The sequence below is a fragment of the Macaca thibetana genome, chromosome 10 (genome assembly GCF_024542745.1).
Source record: "Macaca thibetana thibetana isolate TM-01 chromosome 10, ASM2454274v1, whole genome shotgun sequence".
Lineage (NCBI taxonomy): Eukaryota > Metazoa > Chordata > Mammalia > Primates > Cercopithecidae > Macaca > Macaca thibetana.
The window spans coordinates 53214988-53235050 of record NC_065587.1 but is presented as its reverse complement, the minus strand read 5'-3'; the positions used below and the strand labels follow the sequence as shown (position 1 = coordinate 53235050).

At 45.0% G+C, this 20063-nt stretch overlaps 1 protein-coding gene across 3 annotated transcripts in view; it reads left to right on the top strand.

Moving 5' to 3' along the window:
• Positions 1–4119, top strand: part of SLC2A10 (solute carrier family 2 member 10) — a 35931-nt gene extending 31812 nt beyond the window's left edge. For all 3 annotated transcript variants that reach the window (XM_050806496.1, XM_050806495.1, XM_050806494.1), the window contains one exon: positions 1576–4119. In XM_050806496.1, the coding sequence (XP_050662453.1) occupies positions 1576–1654 (79 nt within the window). In that variant the 3' untranslated portion in view covers positions 1655–4119. The remainder of the gene's footprint in view (positions 1–1575) is intronic.
• The last annotated feature ends 15944 nt before the right edge of the window (positions 4120–20063 follow it).

Below are 20063 nucleotides of genomic sequence, written 5' to 3'. Positions count from 1 at the left end.
CAAGGGGCTCAAATCGTCTTACATCAATCAATGGCAATTGGTTGCCGAAATGTTGTTTATTTTGCTTTCTGTCAAGTTATTTCTGTTCAAAAGAGACCTTTACCAATCCCTCAGGGGATATAATAACAACAACAACAAAAAAAACTTTCAAAAATTCCTGTTTTATCCCAGTTTCTCAGGAATTGATTCATTAAACTTTCAGCAAATATTTTTAAGTGCCGGGCACTGTAGTAGGCTCTGGGGACAGAGACCCTGTCTCTGGACTTAGAAGGAAGTTACATTTTAATGTATAGGAGAGAGATAGACTACAAAACTCAAAAATGCACGAATAAGATAATTCAGAGTTTTTACATCATGAAGAAAATAAGGCAGGTTAACCTACCAGAGAGTGAACAGCAGATTTGGGAGATGGATACAGTTTCTTTAGCTAGGGTGCAAATAGCTATGGGTGCATTTGTGTTACAAGTGTATCAGGAATTTTCAACAAGCACGGTGATATTTTTGTGTATTGGTTTCACTCACTGCCCTGTGCCCAGGGCCTAGAGCAGTGCCTGGCACTGTCATCTTTAACCATGTCTCTGACTGAATGAATGATGCTCAAGGAAGGCCGCTCTGAGCTGAGACTGGAATTATGAGAAAAAGTCAGCGGATTCAAGAGCTGAAGAAATGTTCAAGCGGAAGAAACAGTTTCAAGAGCTGGAAGAAATGTTCTAGGTGGAGGGAACAGCAAGAGCAAAGGCCCTGAAGTGGAAACAAGTTAGGGGTTTCGAAGGGGGCCCAAGTGGCCAGGGTGTGATGAGCAAATGGGACTGGAGGGGTTGGTGTCAGGGAGGGCAGCCATGGTGAGAAGATGGGATGTTAGGCTGAGCATGATGATGGCTTTCTTTTGAGCAGGTGTATTAGTCCATTCTCACATAGATATAAAGAAATACTGGGTAATTTATAAAGAAAAGAGGTGTAATTGGCTCACGGTTCTGCACTCTGTACAGGAAGAATGATGCTGGTGTCTGCTCAACTTCTGGGGAGGCTTCAGGAAACTTACAGTCATGGCGGAAGGCGAAGGGCAGTCAGCACATCTTACATGGCGGCAGCAGGGGGTGGCGGGAGCAGGGGATGGTGCTACACACTTTTAAATGACCAGATTTCATGAGAACTGACTTACCATCTCAAGGACACTACCGAAAGGGATGGTGTTAAACCATTCATGATAAACTGCCCCCATGATCCAATCACCTCCAACACTGAGAATTAGAATTGAACATGAGATTTTAGTGGGGACACAGATCCAAACCATATCAGTGGGGAGTGACAGATTTTTGCGTTTAGAAAGGTCACTGTGGATGTAATGGTGACAAGGGGTTATAGGAGGCCAGGGAAGACCCTGGGAGACCAGGGAGGAGCTGCTGGGGGTCCAGGTGAGAGAAGGTGGACATTTGTAGTAAGGCAGGAAGCAGGAAGGGTCATTGTAGGAGTGAAGGTGGGATTGGGGGGTGGGAACTCCAGTGGAAGGTCCACCCCCCAGGGATGGCCCCAGGCCTTGCCACCCCGTGATCCCACACATTCTCTGTTTGACAGGTTTGCCCTGAGCTTTGGCCACAGGCAGAACTCCACTGGCATCCAGTACAGCCGCATTGAGGTCTCTGCAGCCTCCTGAGGAATCCGTCTGCCTGGAAATTCTGGGACCATGGTTTTGGCAGACCGTCTCCAGCATCCTGCTTCCTAGGCCCCAGGGCACAAGTTCCAGCTGGTCATTTGGGAGTGGCCCCTGCCCCCAAAGGTGGTCTGTTTTTGCTGGGGTAAAAAGGATGAAAGTCTGAGAATGCCCAACTCTGAGGGTTTCTGAGGATCTAGCTTCATGCCTCAGTTTCCCCACTGACTTGCACATCTCTGCAGTATTTATAAGAAGAATATTCTATGAAGTCTTTGCTACACCATGGACTTTCTCAAAGAACCTCAAGGGTACCAATCCTGGCAGGAAGTCTCTCCCGATATCACCCCTAAATCCAAATGAGGATATCATCTTCTCTAACCTCTTTTTTCAACTGGCATTTTGGGGAGGGGTAAATCTCTTTTTTTACTCTTATTTTTTTTGAGGCAGAGTCTCACCCTGTCGCCCAGGCTGACATGATCTCAGTTCACTGCAACCTCCACCTCCTGGGTTCAAGCAATTCTTGTGCCTCAGCCTCCCAAGCAGGTGGGACTACAGGCGCATGCCACCACGCCCAGCTAATTTTTTGTATTTTTAGTAGAGATGGGGTTTTGCCATGTTGGCCAGGCTGGTCTCAAACTCCTGAGCTCAAGTGATCCTCCTGCCTTGGCCTCCCAAAGTGCTCGGATTATAGGCCTTTTGACTCTTTTATCTGAGTTTTATTCGACCCCTCTAATTCTCTTACCCAGAATATTTATCCTTTGCCAGCAACTCTGACTAGTTGATAGGAGGCTTCAGCTCTAGTCCTTGGTCTGCTGGTGTCATTGCTGTATGAATGACCATGGGCCTCAGTTTCCCCACTTGTATAATGGGAAGCCTGGACAAGGTCATTCTTAAGATTTCTACTGACTCCAGTGAGCTGGAATTCTAAATGCTGGTCCAGGAGCTGTCTCCAGGATGGCACAGGATGGCTTTGCAGAAAGGAGATAGGTTTGGAGGCCAACAAACCTGCTTGTCAATATTGCCTTTGCCTCTTGGCAGCATTTGAACCTCGGTAAAAAACAACTCCCTGAGCCCTCAGTTTTCTCATCTGCAGAATGGGGATAATTATGTCTCAGGGGGTGTATTTAGACCCTGTTTCCCTTCAGGAGGGTCCCCAGCTGGTCCAGGAACTGGGAAATTTCTACTCATCCTCCGTTACCCAGGTCCCTCCTCTGGACCCAGTAAAGGGTCAGGGTGAATCAGACAGGGGACTGAGCAAGTAGCTAAGACTGGAGATCACTTAAGGAAGGGACTGACAAGAAGCTCCCAGATGCTGGGGAGAATGAAGAGCTAAGATAGGTCCTAGGTGCTGGATGCTTTGTCATTCATGCCTGCACACATGGATGCTGGCAGAGCCCCCAAGGACTCCGGTCCTTCGAGTTCTCCTGTCTTCTCCATTCTAGATGCTTCCGGTGGTGTGCTGGAGCTGGCTTTGCCGGCTTGTGAGAGCTGATTGCTACACTTTCAGGATTTTTGCAAGTGTAAACACAGCCATTATAAAAAATTAAATGACTTAAATGTATAATTCAATACATTATATGAAAACAAATAATTATACTCAAAACTCATTACCTAATTTTACTACATGTTACTTTTATCTGTGCTCTCGAGGCTATTTATATATAGTAACTCTTACAGAGAGACCTAGGGGAGATACCGCACATTTCTTCCTGATTCTCCACTCAATGACGTCACGTTAGTTTGTCTTTGGTTGGTTAACTGGCTGCGGGGAGTATTTTTGTATCACAAAGATTAGAGAGGACTATACATCAGGGCTTGATCTTGATTTATTGTTTTGTTGGTTTTCTAGACTTCAGAACATGCTGGATTAAATGTCAGTAATGCACATTAAACTTTAAAGTATGTCTTGTTTATAGCCAATACAGTGTGAATAGCACCAAAATATGAAGAAACTGTTCTTCCAATAGTCAGACACTATTATCCATTTCAGCTGACAGCTTCTCGAATCATTGAAGAAACTGGAGTTCTGACATTCATCTTCATTGTTTTACTTTTGTCTTCCTCACTAGTGTAAACAAAAATTTCAAGCAGCATTCATGCCAAACTTCTACCCATTCTTCAGCGTCTCGCTGTAGAGTAATCAGTGATTTTTATTCGTAGTCTAACTTGGTCAAATCATGGCTAAATCGCTGTGATAGTTGGCTTTGGATACAAGAGCTTGGCAAAAAAAATTAGCAAAAGATTCTATAAGGATTAATTGGCTATATGGAGTTCAGGGTAAAGAGTGTTTACAATAAAGAATATTTACAATAAAGAGTTTATTATTATTTGTAAATTGTGTGCAACAAACATATCCTTTATCTCTGTAAAATTTATACACAAAAAAATTAACAAAAGATTCTGGAAGAATTAATTGGCTGTATGGAATTTAGGATAGAGTATTTACAATAAAGAGTATTTACAATAAAGAGTTTATTATTTGTAAATTGTGTGCAACAAACATATCTTTATCTTAGTAATATTTACGCACACACACATACACACACATTTCTTCCCTGGAGAGCTGTTGTTAAACATTTACCAGCACACTACTGCTTAGAGCTGTGCTTGTGGCCCCTTCAGATCTCTTCTCTCTCTAAGGACCCATAAACCTCATTCAATTCTCCTTTCCTCTCCTATCAGCCTGGAAGAATGCGCTCCTAGTCCCAGGGCGAATTCTCGCCTTTCTTGCTCCGGGTTATAAACTTGGGGTTCAGGTAGGGAATATAAATGAGTGAAGCCATTTAAGACATTAGGGAGTAGTGGGGTCTGTGGAAACGGGGAAACACAGGGTCTTTCTTTTTTTTTTCTTGAGACGGAGTCTCGCTCTGTCGCCCAGGCTGGAGTGCAGTGGCGGGATCTCAGCTCACTGCAAGCTCCGCCTCCCGGGTTTACGCCATTCTCCTGCCTCAGCCTCCCGAGTAGCTGGGACTACAGGTGCCCGCCACGTCGCCCGGCTAGTTTTTTGTACTTTTTAGTAGAGACGGGGTTTCACCGTGTTTGCCAGGATGGTCTCTATCTCCTGACCTCGTGATCCACCTGTCTCGGCCTCCCAAAGTGCTGGGATTACAGGCTTGAGCCACCGCGCCCGGCCAACACAGGGTCTTTCTATAAGGGTGACTGACCCTCAATTCCAACTGGTGGCTCCCATGTAGGAATATGGGCCCAATGTGGCATGGCCATCTGTATTTTCAACAAATTCCAGAAATTCACACTTTGGTGCAAATTTTATTGATTTTTAAGTTTTGGCAATTGATTCCAAACTTAAAAATAGCTTGTAAGTTAAACAAAATACTCCATGGCTAGATCATGACCTTCAGTCTGTGCCTCTAAACTTGATGTTTTCCCCTCTGAGACATTCCTTTCTTCTGCATATTTGAGGCACTCAGCTTAATCTCCTTAAAGAATCATGGCTTTTGGGGTGGGCTTGGTGGCCTACACCTGTAATCTCAGTACTTTGGGAGGCCAAGGCGGGTGGATCACTTGAGGCCAGGAGTTCGAAACCAGCCTAGTCAACATGGTAAATCCCCATCTCTACTAAAAATTAAAAGATTAGCCGGGTATGATGGCACTCACCTGTAGTCCCAGCTACTTGGGAGGCTGAGGCAAAGAATTGCTTGAACCTGGGAGGCGGAGGTTGCGGTGAGCCAAGATCGTGCCACTGCACTCCAGCCTGGGCGACAGATCGAGACTCTGTCTCCAAAAAGAAAAAAAAAAAGAATCATGGCTTTTGAAAAATAAAATGCCAAGCAAACTGAATAGTCATCATTTGAACTGGGTGCGTGAAGGGGCTGTTATTGAACCTGAAGGATAAGTCACCAGGAGGGTATGAAAACAGTCCACACCTCAAGCATCTTATATTGACACAATTAGTGCATGACTTGGGGAGTTGTTTGTCTCTATTATGGGGATGACACTACTTAGTCTTCAGAGATGATATGTGTCAGTCACTTAGTGCAGGGTTCATACTGGGTGCTGCTAAATGGCTGTCTCAGCAGCCTCCAGAGGCACCTGGCTTTAGGTAAGGACAATGAGACCAAAGACCAGGTGGTAGTCTGGATCGGGGGAAGGGGGCATCAAAGAAAGCTAAAAATCTGGGGGGAACCAACTAGGTGCTCAGTTAGGAGGGTTCTGGTTTTTTTTTGTTTGTTTGTTTGTTTGTTTGTTTGTTTTGACAGGGCTTGCTCTGTTGCCCAGATTGGAGTGCAGTGGTGCGATCTAGGCTCACTGCAACCTGAAACTCTGGAGCTCAAGCGATCCTCTCACCTCATCCTCCCAAGTAGCTGGAATTATAGGCATGCACCACCACGCCTGGCTAATTTTTAAATTTTTTGTAGAGGTGGAGTCTCCCCATGTTGCCCAGGCTGGTCTCAAATTCCTGGGCTCAAGCAATTCTCCCACTTCGACCTCCCAAAGTGCTGGGATTACAGGCATGAGCCACTGCACCTGGTCAATGCTCAAAGGTCTTTAGCACCAACCAGAAAAGAGAAGCAGTCTGTTCATTGATCTGCAGGGAGAGCACTGGGAAATTCTTCTCCTTCCCCCAAGTAACTCCAGAATCGCTTCAGGGAAGCAGTTCCCAAACCTCAGTCTTGTGTACAGCCCTTTAATAAAATACGCCCATCACTTAGCACCTTTGGTTATTTGCCAGATTGTACTACACAGACTACTTGCTGAGTGCTTTTCTTCACATTGATTTGCTATTCCACTTAAATAAATGTATTTTAAAAGGAAACTATGTTAACCTATTTTTTTTCAAATGCATATTTATTGAGTGTCTCATATGTGCCAGTCACTGTTCTAGATCCTGGGGTCACAGCAGTGAACATAAGGTCCCCGACCTCATGGAGCTCTACTAAGGGAGATAAATTCTAAACAAAAGATGGGGAGGAAGGGAAGGAGGAAAGGAAAAAGGAAGGAAGAAAAGAAGAATGAATGAAACAAGGAAGGAAGGAGAGAAGGAGGGAAAAGTAAGTAGGTAGAGAGAGGTTAATTAGTATGAGTGCTAAAAAAAAGTTGAAAAGCTAAAGAGAGATGGGTGAGGTTCAGATGCAGATGCTTTTGTGCTATGTTAGCTAGAGTCGCTAGGGCAGTCAGGGAGAGCCTCTTTGAGGTGTTGGCATCTGAGCAGAGACCTGCATGAAGGGTTAGAATGAGTCATGAGATGATCAGGTGAATGCATTCCAGGCAGATGGCACGGCACGTGCAGAGGCCCTAAGGTGAGACTAAGCTTGGCATATCAGAGGAACATCAAGGGGGTGTGAGCGAAGGGCAGAAAGATGGAAAATGAGGAGGCTGAGCTCAGCAGGGGTCTGACTATGAAGGGTCTTCCAGACCATGGAAATCCCTCAGATTTTATTCTAGATGTGTTGGGAAGCCCTGAAGGGGTGTGAGCAGTGGACTGACATGATCTGACTTGATGCTATAAAATACTCATTGGATGTTGGTGAACACACAAAGCAAATATCAACTGCAGAAATAGGAAGAAAACACTAAAATACTATGAAAGCAATAGTTTCACTAAATTCTCACCGGCCATTGTTATCTACTGAAGATTCTGAACCTGAGGTCTGCTCTGTAATGAAAAGGGGAGCTTAGCAAGAGTGAGAGGGGTGTTTAAGACATAGTAGCAGCAACTGAAGACTTTCTCTTTGTCTTGATTGAAAGAACAACAGTGCAATTCGTCATATTTATATGGTGTTTGTGAACCACCTAAAATCATTTCCAATGCTGTCGATATTATGCTTCCGACTCTGGTAAATACAACTCTAAGTGAGAACACCAAGGAAGTCACAAGCACCAAGAGAGAGGTGACCTCTTGTTACTTTCTCATGTCAGACCCTCCTAGAGAGAAACGTTGACCTTCAGCATGGAACTAGTTTAGAGTAGAGTGAGGTCCCTGCAGCCAATGTCCTCCCAGGTAGGAGTGAAGGAACCAGGTAAGGTGGCTTCCTTTGGGAGAGGAGAGGCTGTGTAGATGCAGCTACTACCTTCCTGCTGCTTCTGAAGGGCTGGCCATTCAGAGAGGCAAAGGATAAGAGAGGGGACCAGATGTCAAACCAAACATTTCCCATGCCTGAGGTCATCAAAGCCACAGGGGCAGGGTGGGCGGAATTTCCATCCCTGTCTTGTCGATGAGGAAGTGGAGGCTGACGAGGCTGATGATGGACCCTCTTGGCTTCTGCCAGCCACCTCTGTGGCCTAACATCCTCATGGGTTACCCTTCACCAGTCTGGCCTCTCCCAGTTCCTGGACTGTGAAATCCCAGAAGCCTATGTTTCATTTTACTTCACACACCCTGAGGAGCTCAGCCTCAAACACCACTCACTTTCAAGGCTTTATCTCAAACATCCTATTTCCTGGTCACCACATCCTTACATTTCTGCTAATACTCTAATACTCTCTCATGGCAACAGTTCTCTGATCTCATGAATATCTCTGACCTCTAAATGCTAACCCATGACCTCACCCCTTTCCCAGAATCTATGAACGTCTTCCTGCCTTCACTTTCCTTCTTGTCCATCCAAGATCCCATAGCCAAACCTTATAATCCATCCTTTGCAAACATCCCCTTGTGCACTTGGTAATGCTAATCTCAGATCGATTTACACACCCATCTTCTCTGCTTGCACGTGGGCTGTGAATGTTGCAGGAGAGAGAAGTCACACAACCTGACAAACAGGTTTCATTTAAAGTCCATGAGTTCAAGCCTCAGATTCACCCTCCAAACCCTCTTATGGCACACATTCCTGCTCCACAATTCAGCGATTTGATATGGTCTCCTTGACTGAAACTGTCCTGTCTCTTTCATCTCCCTCACTCTCAGCTGCTAACCCTGTCGCATACTTCGCTGAATGAACAGAAGTTCTCAGGAGAGGTATGGAGGCTGGCCCCTAATATCTATCTCTTTTATTTATAGTCACAGAGTCTCTGATGTTCAGCTGAGAACATGGCTGCCCAGACCAAACACTGCATTTCCCAGGTTCCTCTGCAGCCAGGTGGGACCATGTGACCAAGTTCAGGCTGATGTGAGGGAACACAAGTGATGTGCTCCAGGCAAGCCCTATGGTAGAGAAGACTAGCTGTCCTTGGAAATTTATTCTCCCTTGTTTCTTTTTAATAATAGAAATCCCTTTGTTTTAGCTGGATACATGGCCATCTAGTTAAATATGACTTTTCCCAGCTTCCCTTGCAGCAAGAGGGCCATGTGACCAAGTTCTGGCCAATGGGATGAAAGCAGTAGTGATGTGGCATCTTCTGGGTCATTTCCTTAAAAGGAAGATGTTTGCATGAAATCAACATGCATTTTCCCCTTTTTGCAGGCCAGAGTGAGTATATGGTGGTCAGCTTCCACCATGAAGACAAAGACAAGGGGATGGTGGAACAAGATGGAAGGTGGCTGGATCCATGGATACCTTCATGAACTAATGTATCTAGTGGCCCTGTTTCATCACCTTCTACTGGACTATTATATGAAAGAGGAATCAACTACCTTATTCCAGCCAACTTATGTTAGGGTCCCTTTTGTTACAGCACCTTAACCTGTGACTTTACTAATGCATAGCCTCAGATGGAATGGAAGTGTCCTTCCCGTTTTCCATCTCCTGTTCTTATTGAGTGAAATAGAGGTGTGTTAGGGAATCATCTGGGGTCATGCAGACAAGCACAACATCCTAGGGATGGCAGGGTGTCAAGCTATAAGAAGCCTGATCCCTGCTGACATCACAGAGCAGGGCTGCCACATTAGCCTGGACTATTATGTGAAAGAGAAATTCTATCTCGTTTAAGCCACTGCTATTTTATGTGTCTGTTACTTGCAGCCAAACAGCCTGACCAATACAGAGGGCCACTACCAAAATTACAGACTTGTCCATTATCTCTGCCCTATCCTCCATCCTTCTACCATGGGACCATACCCTTACCTGGACTGCTGGGGAGATACCATCCCCACATTACACCTTGGTGAGCTTCTCTGTCTTCTAAATCACCAACCTCACTTTCTGTTGGACCATTCCAAGTCCCTTGTTAGTTTCCTCCATGATACTTATTTTTGCCTTCTAATTATTTTGATTGTCTGTGTACTAGGATTCAAATTAAAACTCTTCCACCTCTCCTTTACATCCTTTTTCTCCATCCAATACTCCTTTCCAAAAATAGTTTGATTGGGAATGAGGATTTGAGCCAGTAATTCTCATTTATTTGCCCCGACAAATTCAACCTCTACCTGCTCTGTGTCAGGAGGTTGACGTGTTTGGGCTCCATCAGTGGGCCGTTCCATGCTCAGCTTCTGGTTGGGTTAGGAGTCCTGGCATTTGGTAGTAGGGAGGGGGAAGAATGAGTAGGAATATTTCTCCCCCGGATCCCTCCCTAGCTTACAGCTCTTTTCACCACTCTCTCCAGGTTCATGAAATTTCTACCCCCTTTGTCCCAGCAAATCTAATGGTGGTAACACTCTCTCAGTTACTCATCCTGGGGCACTGCACTGTGCCTTGTGGTTTCCCTACATCCTTTCTTTCTTTGAATTATCCAAATCGAGCAGGCTCAGGTATATGATTAAGAGTGGTCAATTTTTTTTTTTTTTTTTTTTTTTTAAGACAGAGTCTTGCTCTGTCATCCAGGCTGGAGTGCAGTGGTGCAATCTCGGCTCACTGCAAACTCCGCCTCCTGGGTTCAAGCAATTCTTGTGCCTCAGCCTCCCAAGTAGCTGGGACTACAGGCACACGCTACCACACCAACAAGCTAATTTTTGTATTTTAGTAGAGATGGGGTTTCACTATATTGGCCAGGCTGGTCTCAAGTGATCTGCCCACCTCAGTCTCCCAAAGTGCTGGATTACAGGCATAAGCCACTGTGCCCAGCCAAGATTCTTAGTGGCAAACAAGAGTATTCACACTAAAAAAAAAAATAAAGAAGTTGTTAAGTTATTAAAGGATATTACACAGTTCAATGAATTCTAGGAGGGGCAGAATTGGGCTTAGAAGCTACAGAGCCAGGAACTATGCCTCACCAAGCAAGACCAAGACTGTCCAGTGGGAACCCTTGGCTACCATCACCGAGCCCAGACAAAGCAGTGCTTCCCTGCCAATGCTGGCTGGTGAAGGCCACTGCTGGAGACTCCTCTGTCAGTGCTGCCTCTGGAAACTGAATGCTTTCCCCAGAGGTGGCTGTGCATGTACTTGCACCCTGCATCACCAGCTCTGGAATCAAAGACTTGTGTGGGTGAATCTGATTGGCAGAGCAATTTCACATGACTATAGCTGACAGGGATGCTGGGAAAGCACAGTTCTGTCTTCTACCTGGGGAAGGCACAGGCTCACCAAATTCCTACTGGGACCTTCATTCTTTCCTCATCATCCATTTGTCAACATCAGCAAGGGGAGACATTAGAGGTCAAGGGACCCCAAAAGGTGGATGAATAGGGTGGGGAAAGAGAATGATTAAGGTATTCCCAAGCAGGAACAGATGAAGTTCAGGATCAGATCAGCAGGAAATGGAGGGATTTGGCCTGTGTATACAGGAGATCTGGTACCTCCATTGTAGCCTCAGAGAGTTTAAGCTGGGGGTGGATTTGCTCAGATAGTAGCCTTCATCTGGAATGCTCTTCTGTTCCCTTTGTGATTTACAGAGCCTTCCCAGTTGATGCCACTTTTCAAAATTATAAGTAACAAAATCCAATGTGAGTATTATAAGTAAAAGGGAAATTTGTTGACTGACACAGAGTCCAGTCACAGGCTTCAGGCATGGCTGGATCTAGCGGTTCAAGCAATATCACCAGGAATCTGCCCCTTTCCAAGCACTGCCTCTGCTTTTTGCTGTGGCACCTTCTTTAAAGGTGGGCCCTTTCCACAAGTGACAAAGATATCTCCCAGCAGCTTCAGGCTGACATCCTCCTGGCTTAGCAGCCCTAAAGGAAAGAGACTCCCAGATGCTGACTTACATTACCCCATATTGAGTCAAATGCCATCTCTGAGCCCATCAAGGTGACCTTGCTTGACCCGGTTTTGGTTACGTATCCACCCCAAGAGCACACATTAAGGATCAGCTTCTGTACCCTGGTCCTGGATTGTGAGCAGGGCTGGAGGGCTGCCAGTACTACCTCCACATTCACCTGGCACCAGTGCTCCCCTGCCCTTGACAAACCTTACCTTTGATCCCAAAGAGAAGGATCAGAAAAAGATGTGGCTCCACTTCCTGCTTGGGCCCCTAAGCCAAAGTGTTCACAGCCACTTCCCACATGCCCTGCCTCCCAGGACTGGCCAGGCAGGAGGTGAAACCAGGGCTGCAGAGAACCCGGAGAAGCAAGAGGAGAGAAGGTGGAGGCGTCTGTTGGGTGCCACTGCCAGTGGAGGCCAGAGGGCTGAAGTTTCCTGACCACTTGCCCAAGGCAGGAAGCACCATGGAGCCCAAGGGTGAAGTGACAGATACAGCAACACAATGATGAGATGTGGGCCTGAAGGAAATTTCTCTAAAATATCGATAACAAAAAACAAGTTTAAAGTGAACATGCCTAGGCCGGGTGCAGTTGATCACGCCTGTTATCCCAGCACTTTGGGAGGCTGAGGCGGGCAGATCACTTGAAGTCAGGAGTTCAAGACCAGCCTGTCCAACATGGTGAAACCTCATCTCTACTAAAAATACAAAAATTAGCCAAGTATAGTGGCATGCACCTATAATTCCAGCTACTCTGGACGCTGAGGCAGGACAATTGCTTGAACCCGGGAGGCAGAGATTGTAGTGAACCAAGATCACGCCATGGCACTCCAGCCTGGGCAACTGAGCAAGACTCTACCCCAATAAATAAAATAAAATAATAAAGTGAACATGCCTAAAGATTAAATCACCTTTTTATTGTCACTGTAGAAAAGAACCTTATGAAATTGTTATAAGAGAAGCTGCAGCCAAAAATGGAGTAACACAGGTGTAATAGAGGTGGATCAGGCTGGTGATGATGATGATGATGGTAATGATTTGTTATTTATTCTGATTTTCGGGTGTTCATAGCACTTGCCAATTTTTAACATTTCCAATTTGCAGTGATTCCTTTTCTCACTTTAAATAAATATCCATGTCCATACTTAATTTTATATGTGTAGTGTGTTTTTTCTTAAAAGAAGTCCTTAACATTGAATCGGCCTGGGTAAGCCCCTTGCTGGCCAGAGAGGCGCTAGGACAGAGGATGGGAGGTCAGCTGCAAACTGAGCGTCCTCCTGTCCCTGAAGCCTCAGCCTGAGTTTTCCCCCTTGTCCTCCCTTCCTCCCTCCACTGGCCAGAGCCAAATCCAGCTGAAAGAGCCAAATCTTGGAGCTCAGAAGGGGTTAGTCACAGGGCAGGCTTTATTGAAAGCTCCTGCGGCCTCGCGTCTTGGGCAGGAGGTTTCCTCCAAAACCTCATCAGGTGGAAATGTCAGGGCACCTGAATCGATTTTTCTGCATAGGAGAGACTATTATTTTTTCCTACATCTCAATCGCTCCTAGGATTCAGGATCAACTAGGATTAACTGGAAAGCCCCGAATATGTGTTTGTAATGCCACCTTCTCAATTAGCTGCCCTCTTTCGGAGTGGAATGTAGGGAATGCCAGAAGCATTCAAAATCTATTTCTAGGTTGATTAATGTATATGGTTAAAAGGCATGGGTGAAGCAAAAAAGACCATCAAGGCTGTTTGGACCACACATTCATCCAATACTTGACTCCCTGTATTACTTAGAAAACTTTTCGACAGAAACGGAAACCAAGCAGGCTTAAGTTACCAGGGAACCCACTCCTTCTGGACTAAAAACGTCACAGTTAGTCCTGGTTTCAGACAGGCTCAGCTTGATCCAGGACTAAGATGATGATATTTCCTTTTGCCTCTGTTCTCAGTTTTTTTCTATCACAAAATCGCTCTTCTTCCAGCAGCAACTCTGGCTACGCCCTTCCAGGTTCACATAGAGGGGGAGAGAGGGTTTCCTTCTCCATCAAGCCGCAGCACATATGTTCTAGCATCTCACTGGCTCTCTGTGGGTTAAAGGTGCCTCTCCAGACCCAGCCACGGGGAGCAGGGCGCTGGGAGACGCAGACAGGCTGGAGGTGGGGCTTGTACTGGCTTCCTAGGCCTGCATTCACAAAGCAACACATGCTGGGTGGCTTAACATAACAGAGGTTTATTCTCACACAGTTCTGGACCTGAGAAGTCTGAAATCGAGGCGTTAGCAGCTCCCTCTGAAGACTCCAGGGAAGAATCCTTCCTCACCTTTTCCAGTTTCTGGTGGTTGCCTGCAGTTCTTGGCATTCCCTGGCTGGCAGTTGCCTCAGTCCAAATCTCCGCCTCCACCCTCACGTGGCCTTCCTCCCACTGTGTGTCTCCTCTGTGTCTCAGTGTTACATTTCACTCTTCTTATAAAGACCCAAGTCATTGCATGGAGGGCCCACCTGAATCCAGTGTGACTTGATTACATCTGCCAAGATCTTATTTCCAAATAAAGTCATATTCACAGGGTCCAGGTAGACATGAAGTTTATGGCACTGTTCAACCCAGTACAGGGGCCGATCACCCCAGACGCTATGACTGAGTGGGAAAACGTGGACACCATAAAGGCAAGTTGGCAAGAGAAGAGGAAAGAGATGCTGCAAATCACTCCTCACATTTCCCGTGGCCGCACTGCATCCTGTGTCCAGCTCCATTTGCACACACCCCCGGATGGGGGAATCACTTCCGGGCCAGGCAGGCTGTCGCTCCTGCGGGTGCCCTGCAGTGTGGCCCTGCCCTCATGTTCACCAGGGGTTTTATTTGTGGTCTTGGTCATGACTTGATCGAGGATCATGGGGTTCTCAGGCACAAAACTAAACTGCTAGAGGAGCTACAGGAGGGAGGGATGGGGTGCAGATGGAGCGCGTAGAGAGGGGGTGACCTGGATAAGAGGAAGGGTTCAGAAGGTGCAGTCAGGAGACCTGGGTTTGATTCTGCCGCAGCTACTTAGTTAGTTTTGTGATCTCGGGCAGGTGATTTAACCTGTCTGAGCCTCAGTTTCCTCAACTGTAAAATGTGGGCAGCAGCATCCCCCACCCCAAAGGGCTGCCGGGCAGATTCACTGAGATACTGGGTAGGAAAGCTCTTTGGCAGCTGCGAAGGGCAGTGCGACCACAGGGCGGGGATCCACCAAACCCTTTCCCCCAGAAGCGGGCAGGGCTTCTTGCCCCACCCAGGGCTGTCCCCAGCTCCCGCTGTCCCAGGGCCACACTCAGTTTCCATATTTGTTCCTTTTACTTTCCAGCTTAAATATCTTTTTCATCTATGGCAGAGGAGGAGGAGGATGGCATTTTGACACGAGACACAACATTTTCAGACACCCCCTGAAAGCGTTTCCAGACCCTCACATGCTGGGTCCCATCCAAGGATAGAAAATGATTTATCGTGGATGGTTTGGCAAGTGTTTTGGAGTTTTTCCTCCTTATGAAATGTTTAACTGGAAAAGCTGACATTCTGCTTTTAACTGGTTCTCATGAGATGAGAAAAATTCCCAGGTAGGTTATATTAAGTTGAAAGTCTCCTATTCTAAATGAAATTAAATAACAAATAAAATTCAGTTCTTAAAAATGATTCTGTTAAACATTTTGAAGGGTGGCACACCAAAACATTATTACACATTTCCAAATTATAGTAAACTCTAATTTATTTAGTTTTGCTTTGTATTCAAATTGTATTAAAATCAAAACATTTGTTGACCCAATTTAGGTCTTCCGAGATTATCTAGTTAACATACTCTCTCTTAATAGTCACACGAATTCTTTTTTGTTGAAATATTTGCATCTTTAGTAACTGTTTTTGCATATTAAATCACAGCTTTCATTGTGTGTGTGTGTGTGTGTGTGTGTGTTTCCACTGAATTTGGCACACCATGAAGTGATTTGGGACTGATGCCATCCTGCCTCTCCTGGTTTGACAGGTTAGGTTGTTGGTTACTGAGATATGATCCCCAAAGCTTCCTCTGTAGCATAATAAATATTACATGGATCCTTAAGCTGATCCATATAATTTCAATACCTAAGCAATAAAGAGATTAAAAAAATAAAACCTCCAAGTTACCTCTTGATGATGAATAATATGCCTTGTTTGTTTTTTGGTTAGGTTGATAGAAGCTCACATGACTATAGACTCTCTGATGTCACACAGTGTTAGGGATGCCAGAAGTAACTATAAAGTGGGTATCTGTCTTTTTGACTTTTCAAAAGCCAAAGCTAGACCTAATGCCAAACAGTGATTACTGTCTGATACTATTGTTATAGGACCAACAGATTCATATACCCACTGTGCAGTAACAGACCCGTTACACCAAAACAGCAGGGATGAAGCAGAGAAAGAGTTTAAAGATCACAGAGACATCCTGAGCCCAGGTCCTAGCATGAAACAGCTGGAATAGACCTGAACCCTACCTGTAGCCTGAACCAGGGCTGCTCCAGCCAACTCATATCTCCGAAAGTGAGAAAGGAACACTAATTAAGAGCCTGGGAGGCCAGGTGCAGTGGCTCATGCTTGTAATCTCAGCACTTTGGGAGGCCGAGATGGACAGATCACTTGAAGCCAGGAGTTCAAGACCAGCCTGGCTAACAAGATGAAACCCCATCTTAACTAACAATACAAAAATTAGTGGGGTGTGATGGCACACACCTGTAGTCCCATGTACTTGGAAGGCTGAGGCACGAGAATCTCTTGAACCTGGGAGGGAGAGGTTACAGTGAATTGAGATCATGCCACTGTGCTCTAGCCTGAGCAACAGAGTAAGACTCTGTCTCAAAAAAAAAAAAAAAAAGCCTGGGGTTGTTTGTTATGCAGCAGATGCTGACTAATACAGAATCCAACAAGGTAGAAAGTGTTTTTACCTGGTCCATTGAGTATACCCTTGCCATGCCTGAAAGCCCCAAATTTAAAAAAATAATAATAACAATCCACTTTTTATATTCAAAAATGAAAAATCTTAAAAAACATAAAGAAAGATAAAATCACCTATGACCTACCACATAGACATAATTATTAACAACATTTTTGTATACATCCATGTAATCTTGTCTCTGATGACAGATCAAGTTATTTACAGAGGAAGATCGTGAAAAGGCAATCCTATCCTTTCAATTGTTCAGATCAAAAACTTTGGAGGGGCCAGATGCAGTGGCTCACACCTGTAATTTCAGCACTTTGGGAAGCCAAGGTGGAGGGACTGCCCAAGGCCAGGAGTTTGAGACCAGCCTGGAGAACATAGTGAGACTCTGTCTCTACCAAAAAAAAAAAATTAGCCAGGCATGGTGGTGCACACCTGTAATCCCAGCTACTTGGGAGGCTGAGGCAGGAGGATTGCTTGAGCCCAGGAGTCCGAGGCAGCAGCGAGTTATGATTGTACCACTGCATTCCAGCCTGGACGACAGAGAGAGACGCTGTCTTCAAAAAAATAAGCAAAACTAAAACAAACCATCAACGACAAACCTCGCAGTCACCCCTAACTCCTCTTTTGCACTCCCACATCCAATCTGTTAGCAAATCCTGCAGGCTCTGCAGAATTTGACCTTTCTCATCATCTCCTCCATCACCATTGTCATCATCACTCCCTAGATTAAGGCTGCCACCACTTTCTAACAGGTCTCCTTACTTTGCTCCTTGCCCCCTGTCTTCCATGCAGCAGCCATGAGGGGCTTTTAAAACCCAAGTCAGTTCATATGACTCTTCTGAGATGGTCTCCCCATGGCTCCCCCTCTTACTCAGAGGGTTCCTTATCAGAACCTCTCAGGCCCCCAGTGAACTGCCCAGCCTTTTCCTCCAATCTCATCTTCTCCCATTATCCTCCTTGCTCAGTTAGCCTAGCCTTTCCCAGTCCCTCCAACACACCAGCCACACCCTGCCTTGCGCCCTTACCTCTTTCTGTGTCGTTGGTTAGGAATGTGCACACTCCTCATACTTGTATGGCCCCCTCTTTTCCATCAAGAGTTATTCAAGAGTTATCTGCTCAGGAAGGCTTTTCCTGGCTACCCCAGCTAAAATGTCACACTCACATGAGCTCATACACATGCGCACACTTAACATGTACACACACACCCCTGCACATGCATGCACACACGCATACTGCACATTCCTTCCTCCTTGCTTTATTGCTTCTCCTTGACCCTTTACCACCATCTAACATATGATACAGCTATGTTATTTGTTCATTTAATATCTATATCCCTTGCTACAGTATTCGTTCCCCAAGGGCAAGGCGTTTTGCCTGTTTTGTTTACTGCTGTAGTCCCAGTGTCTAGAAAAGTGCTTGGCACATAAGTGGACAATTAATATTTGTTGAATAAATGAATGAATGAGTGAATGCAAAGTTCCTGGAATGTTGCAGACATACAATAATAATAAAGTGTAATCATTAGCACCAAACAGGTAAAAGAAGGATTTTCTTCCTTTTTCATTGTAGATGCTGTGAAAAGTTGATAGAATTGAAAAATGGAGTTTAAATATATTACATAAAGTCATAAAGGCCACTGGTAGGAGAATTAGTAATAATCTAACTAATAAAAACAAGGAGGTGAAAGGAATAAGGGGCAGTGGAGCGAATGCATATGAACAAAATTCCTCATCCCTAAAAATTGATCATTTATACAACACTCTACATCTATTTCTTAAAGCAGAGGCCTCAATGATTTGGACATTGGCCTTCAAATGTTTTTATTTGTTACAGACATTGCTTTTAAAAAATTTTAGTTAGTTGCCAACCTTTGAAATTTGGAATATTTCTCAGAGAACTTAGTATTTCTGGCTTCTCTTGAAAAAGATCTGGTTACCATGGGTCTGCATTCTGCAATCGAGCCACCAGGTGGTGCAGAGTCACAGCAACTCCCTTTCCATGCCACTTGAACCCTCCTGTTTACTACAGATTGCCAGTGATTTTCACTCCTGGTATAAATGTTTCATAGAAACAGTCTCTGGACCGGGCGCAGTGGCTCACACCTGTAGTCCTGGCACTTTGGGAGGCCAAAGCGGGTGGATCACCTGAGGTCGGGAGTTCGAGACCAGCCTGTCCAATGTGGTGAAACCCTGCCTCTACTAAAAACACAAAAATCAGCAGGGTGTGGTGGTGGGCGCCTGTAATCCCAGCTACTTGGGAGGCTGAGGCAGGAGAATCGCTTGAATTTGGGAGGTGGAGGTTGAAGTGAGCCAAGGTCGTGCCGTTGCACTCCAGCCTAGGCGATAGAGTAACTCTGTCTCAAAAAAAAAGAAAGAAAGAAAGAAGAAAGAAAGAAGAAGGAAGGAAGGAAGGAAGGAAGGAAGAAAGGAAGGAAGGAAGGAAGGAAGGAAGGAAGGAAGGAAGGAAAAGAAAACAGCCTTAAAAATAGAAAGCAATATTTCTGACAGTAGCAATCTCAAGGCAGTTGGAAGAACAGGAAAGACTAGCTCCCCACTTAGAACCTTCTATACTGTCTATGTGTTTCTGTGCATTCTCATTCATGTCTTGCTTCTATAATGAAAGGGCTATGACAGTGAAAGAAAAAAATCAAAAAAAAAATTTTAGTACTTTGGAAAACACTGAAAACTATGATAAAAACTGCCCATGTCCTACCAGTTACTAACAACATTTTAGCCTATATTCATTCATCTACTCTTTTGTCTATGACGATAAATCAAGGTAGTTAGAAATGAGGACAGGTATTGGGATATATAGATATTCTCACATCATTGAGACCACACAGTATACAAAACGCTGTGGCATTTACTTTTTGAGATTATCAAGCATTTCACATGAGGCTGAGTTCACAAACATATTGTCTTTGCCAAAGTTACAAACAGTATCCACGATTTCTCCCAGGGTCTGGCTTTTTCTTTATTTCTGAACGTGTAGAAAAATGAATTATGTGCCTACCAAGACAACATTCCAGTTTTCCTGGCAAAGGCTAATTCTGCCGATGGAAACAGAGTGTTTTCATTTTCTTTCTTTCTTTCTGCCCACCATTCTATGCTTTTCTGGTTTCTCTGTGTGCGTATTTTCCCCCTGAATTTGACATTATGAAGTTGCTAAGTTCTTCCAGATTTAAGGTGCTATGCCATCTTAAATCTCTGGATTTGACAGGCTGGGCCAGTGGTTACTGAGATATGATCCAAGAAGCTTTCTCTGGGGCCATCTGTCAATCAGATGTCAGCTCATAAGGAGGAAGAACTTGGCTGCTGGCCTGCACTTGGATGCCAGAGTTGGTTGCCTTTTCCTTGAACTGTGTCTGCACAGTGCTGGGCACCCAGTAAGTTCTCACTGCATCCCTGATGGATAAAATCTGATCAGGTAGCTCCTGGACGGAGATGTAAAATGTTTGCCTCGTGTCAACTCTTCTTGATCTTTTTAAGCCATGTCTTCCGATCTAAACAGTGTTTA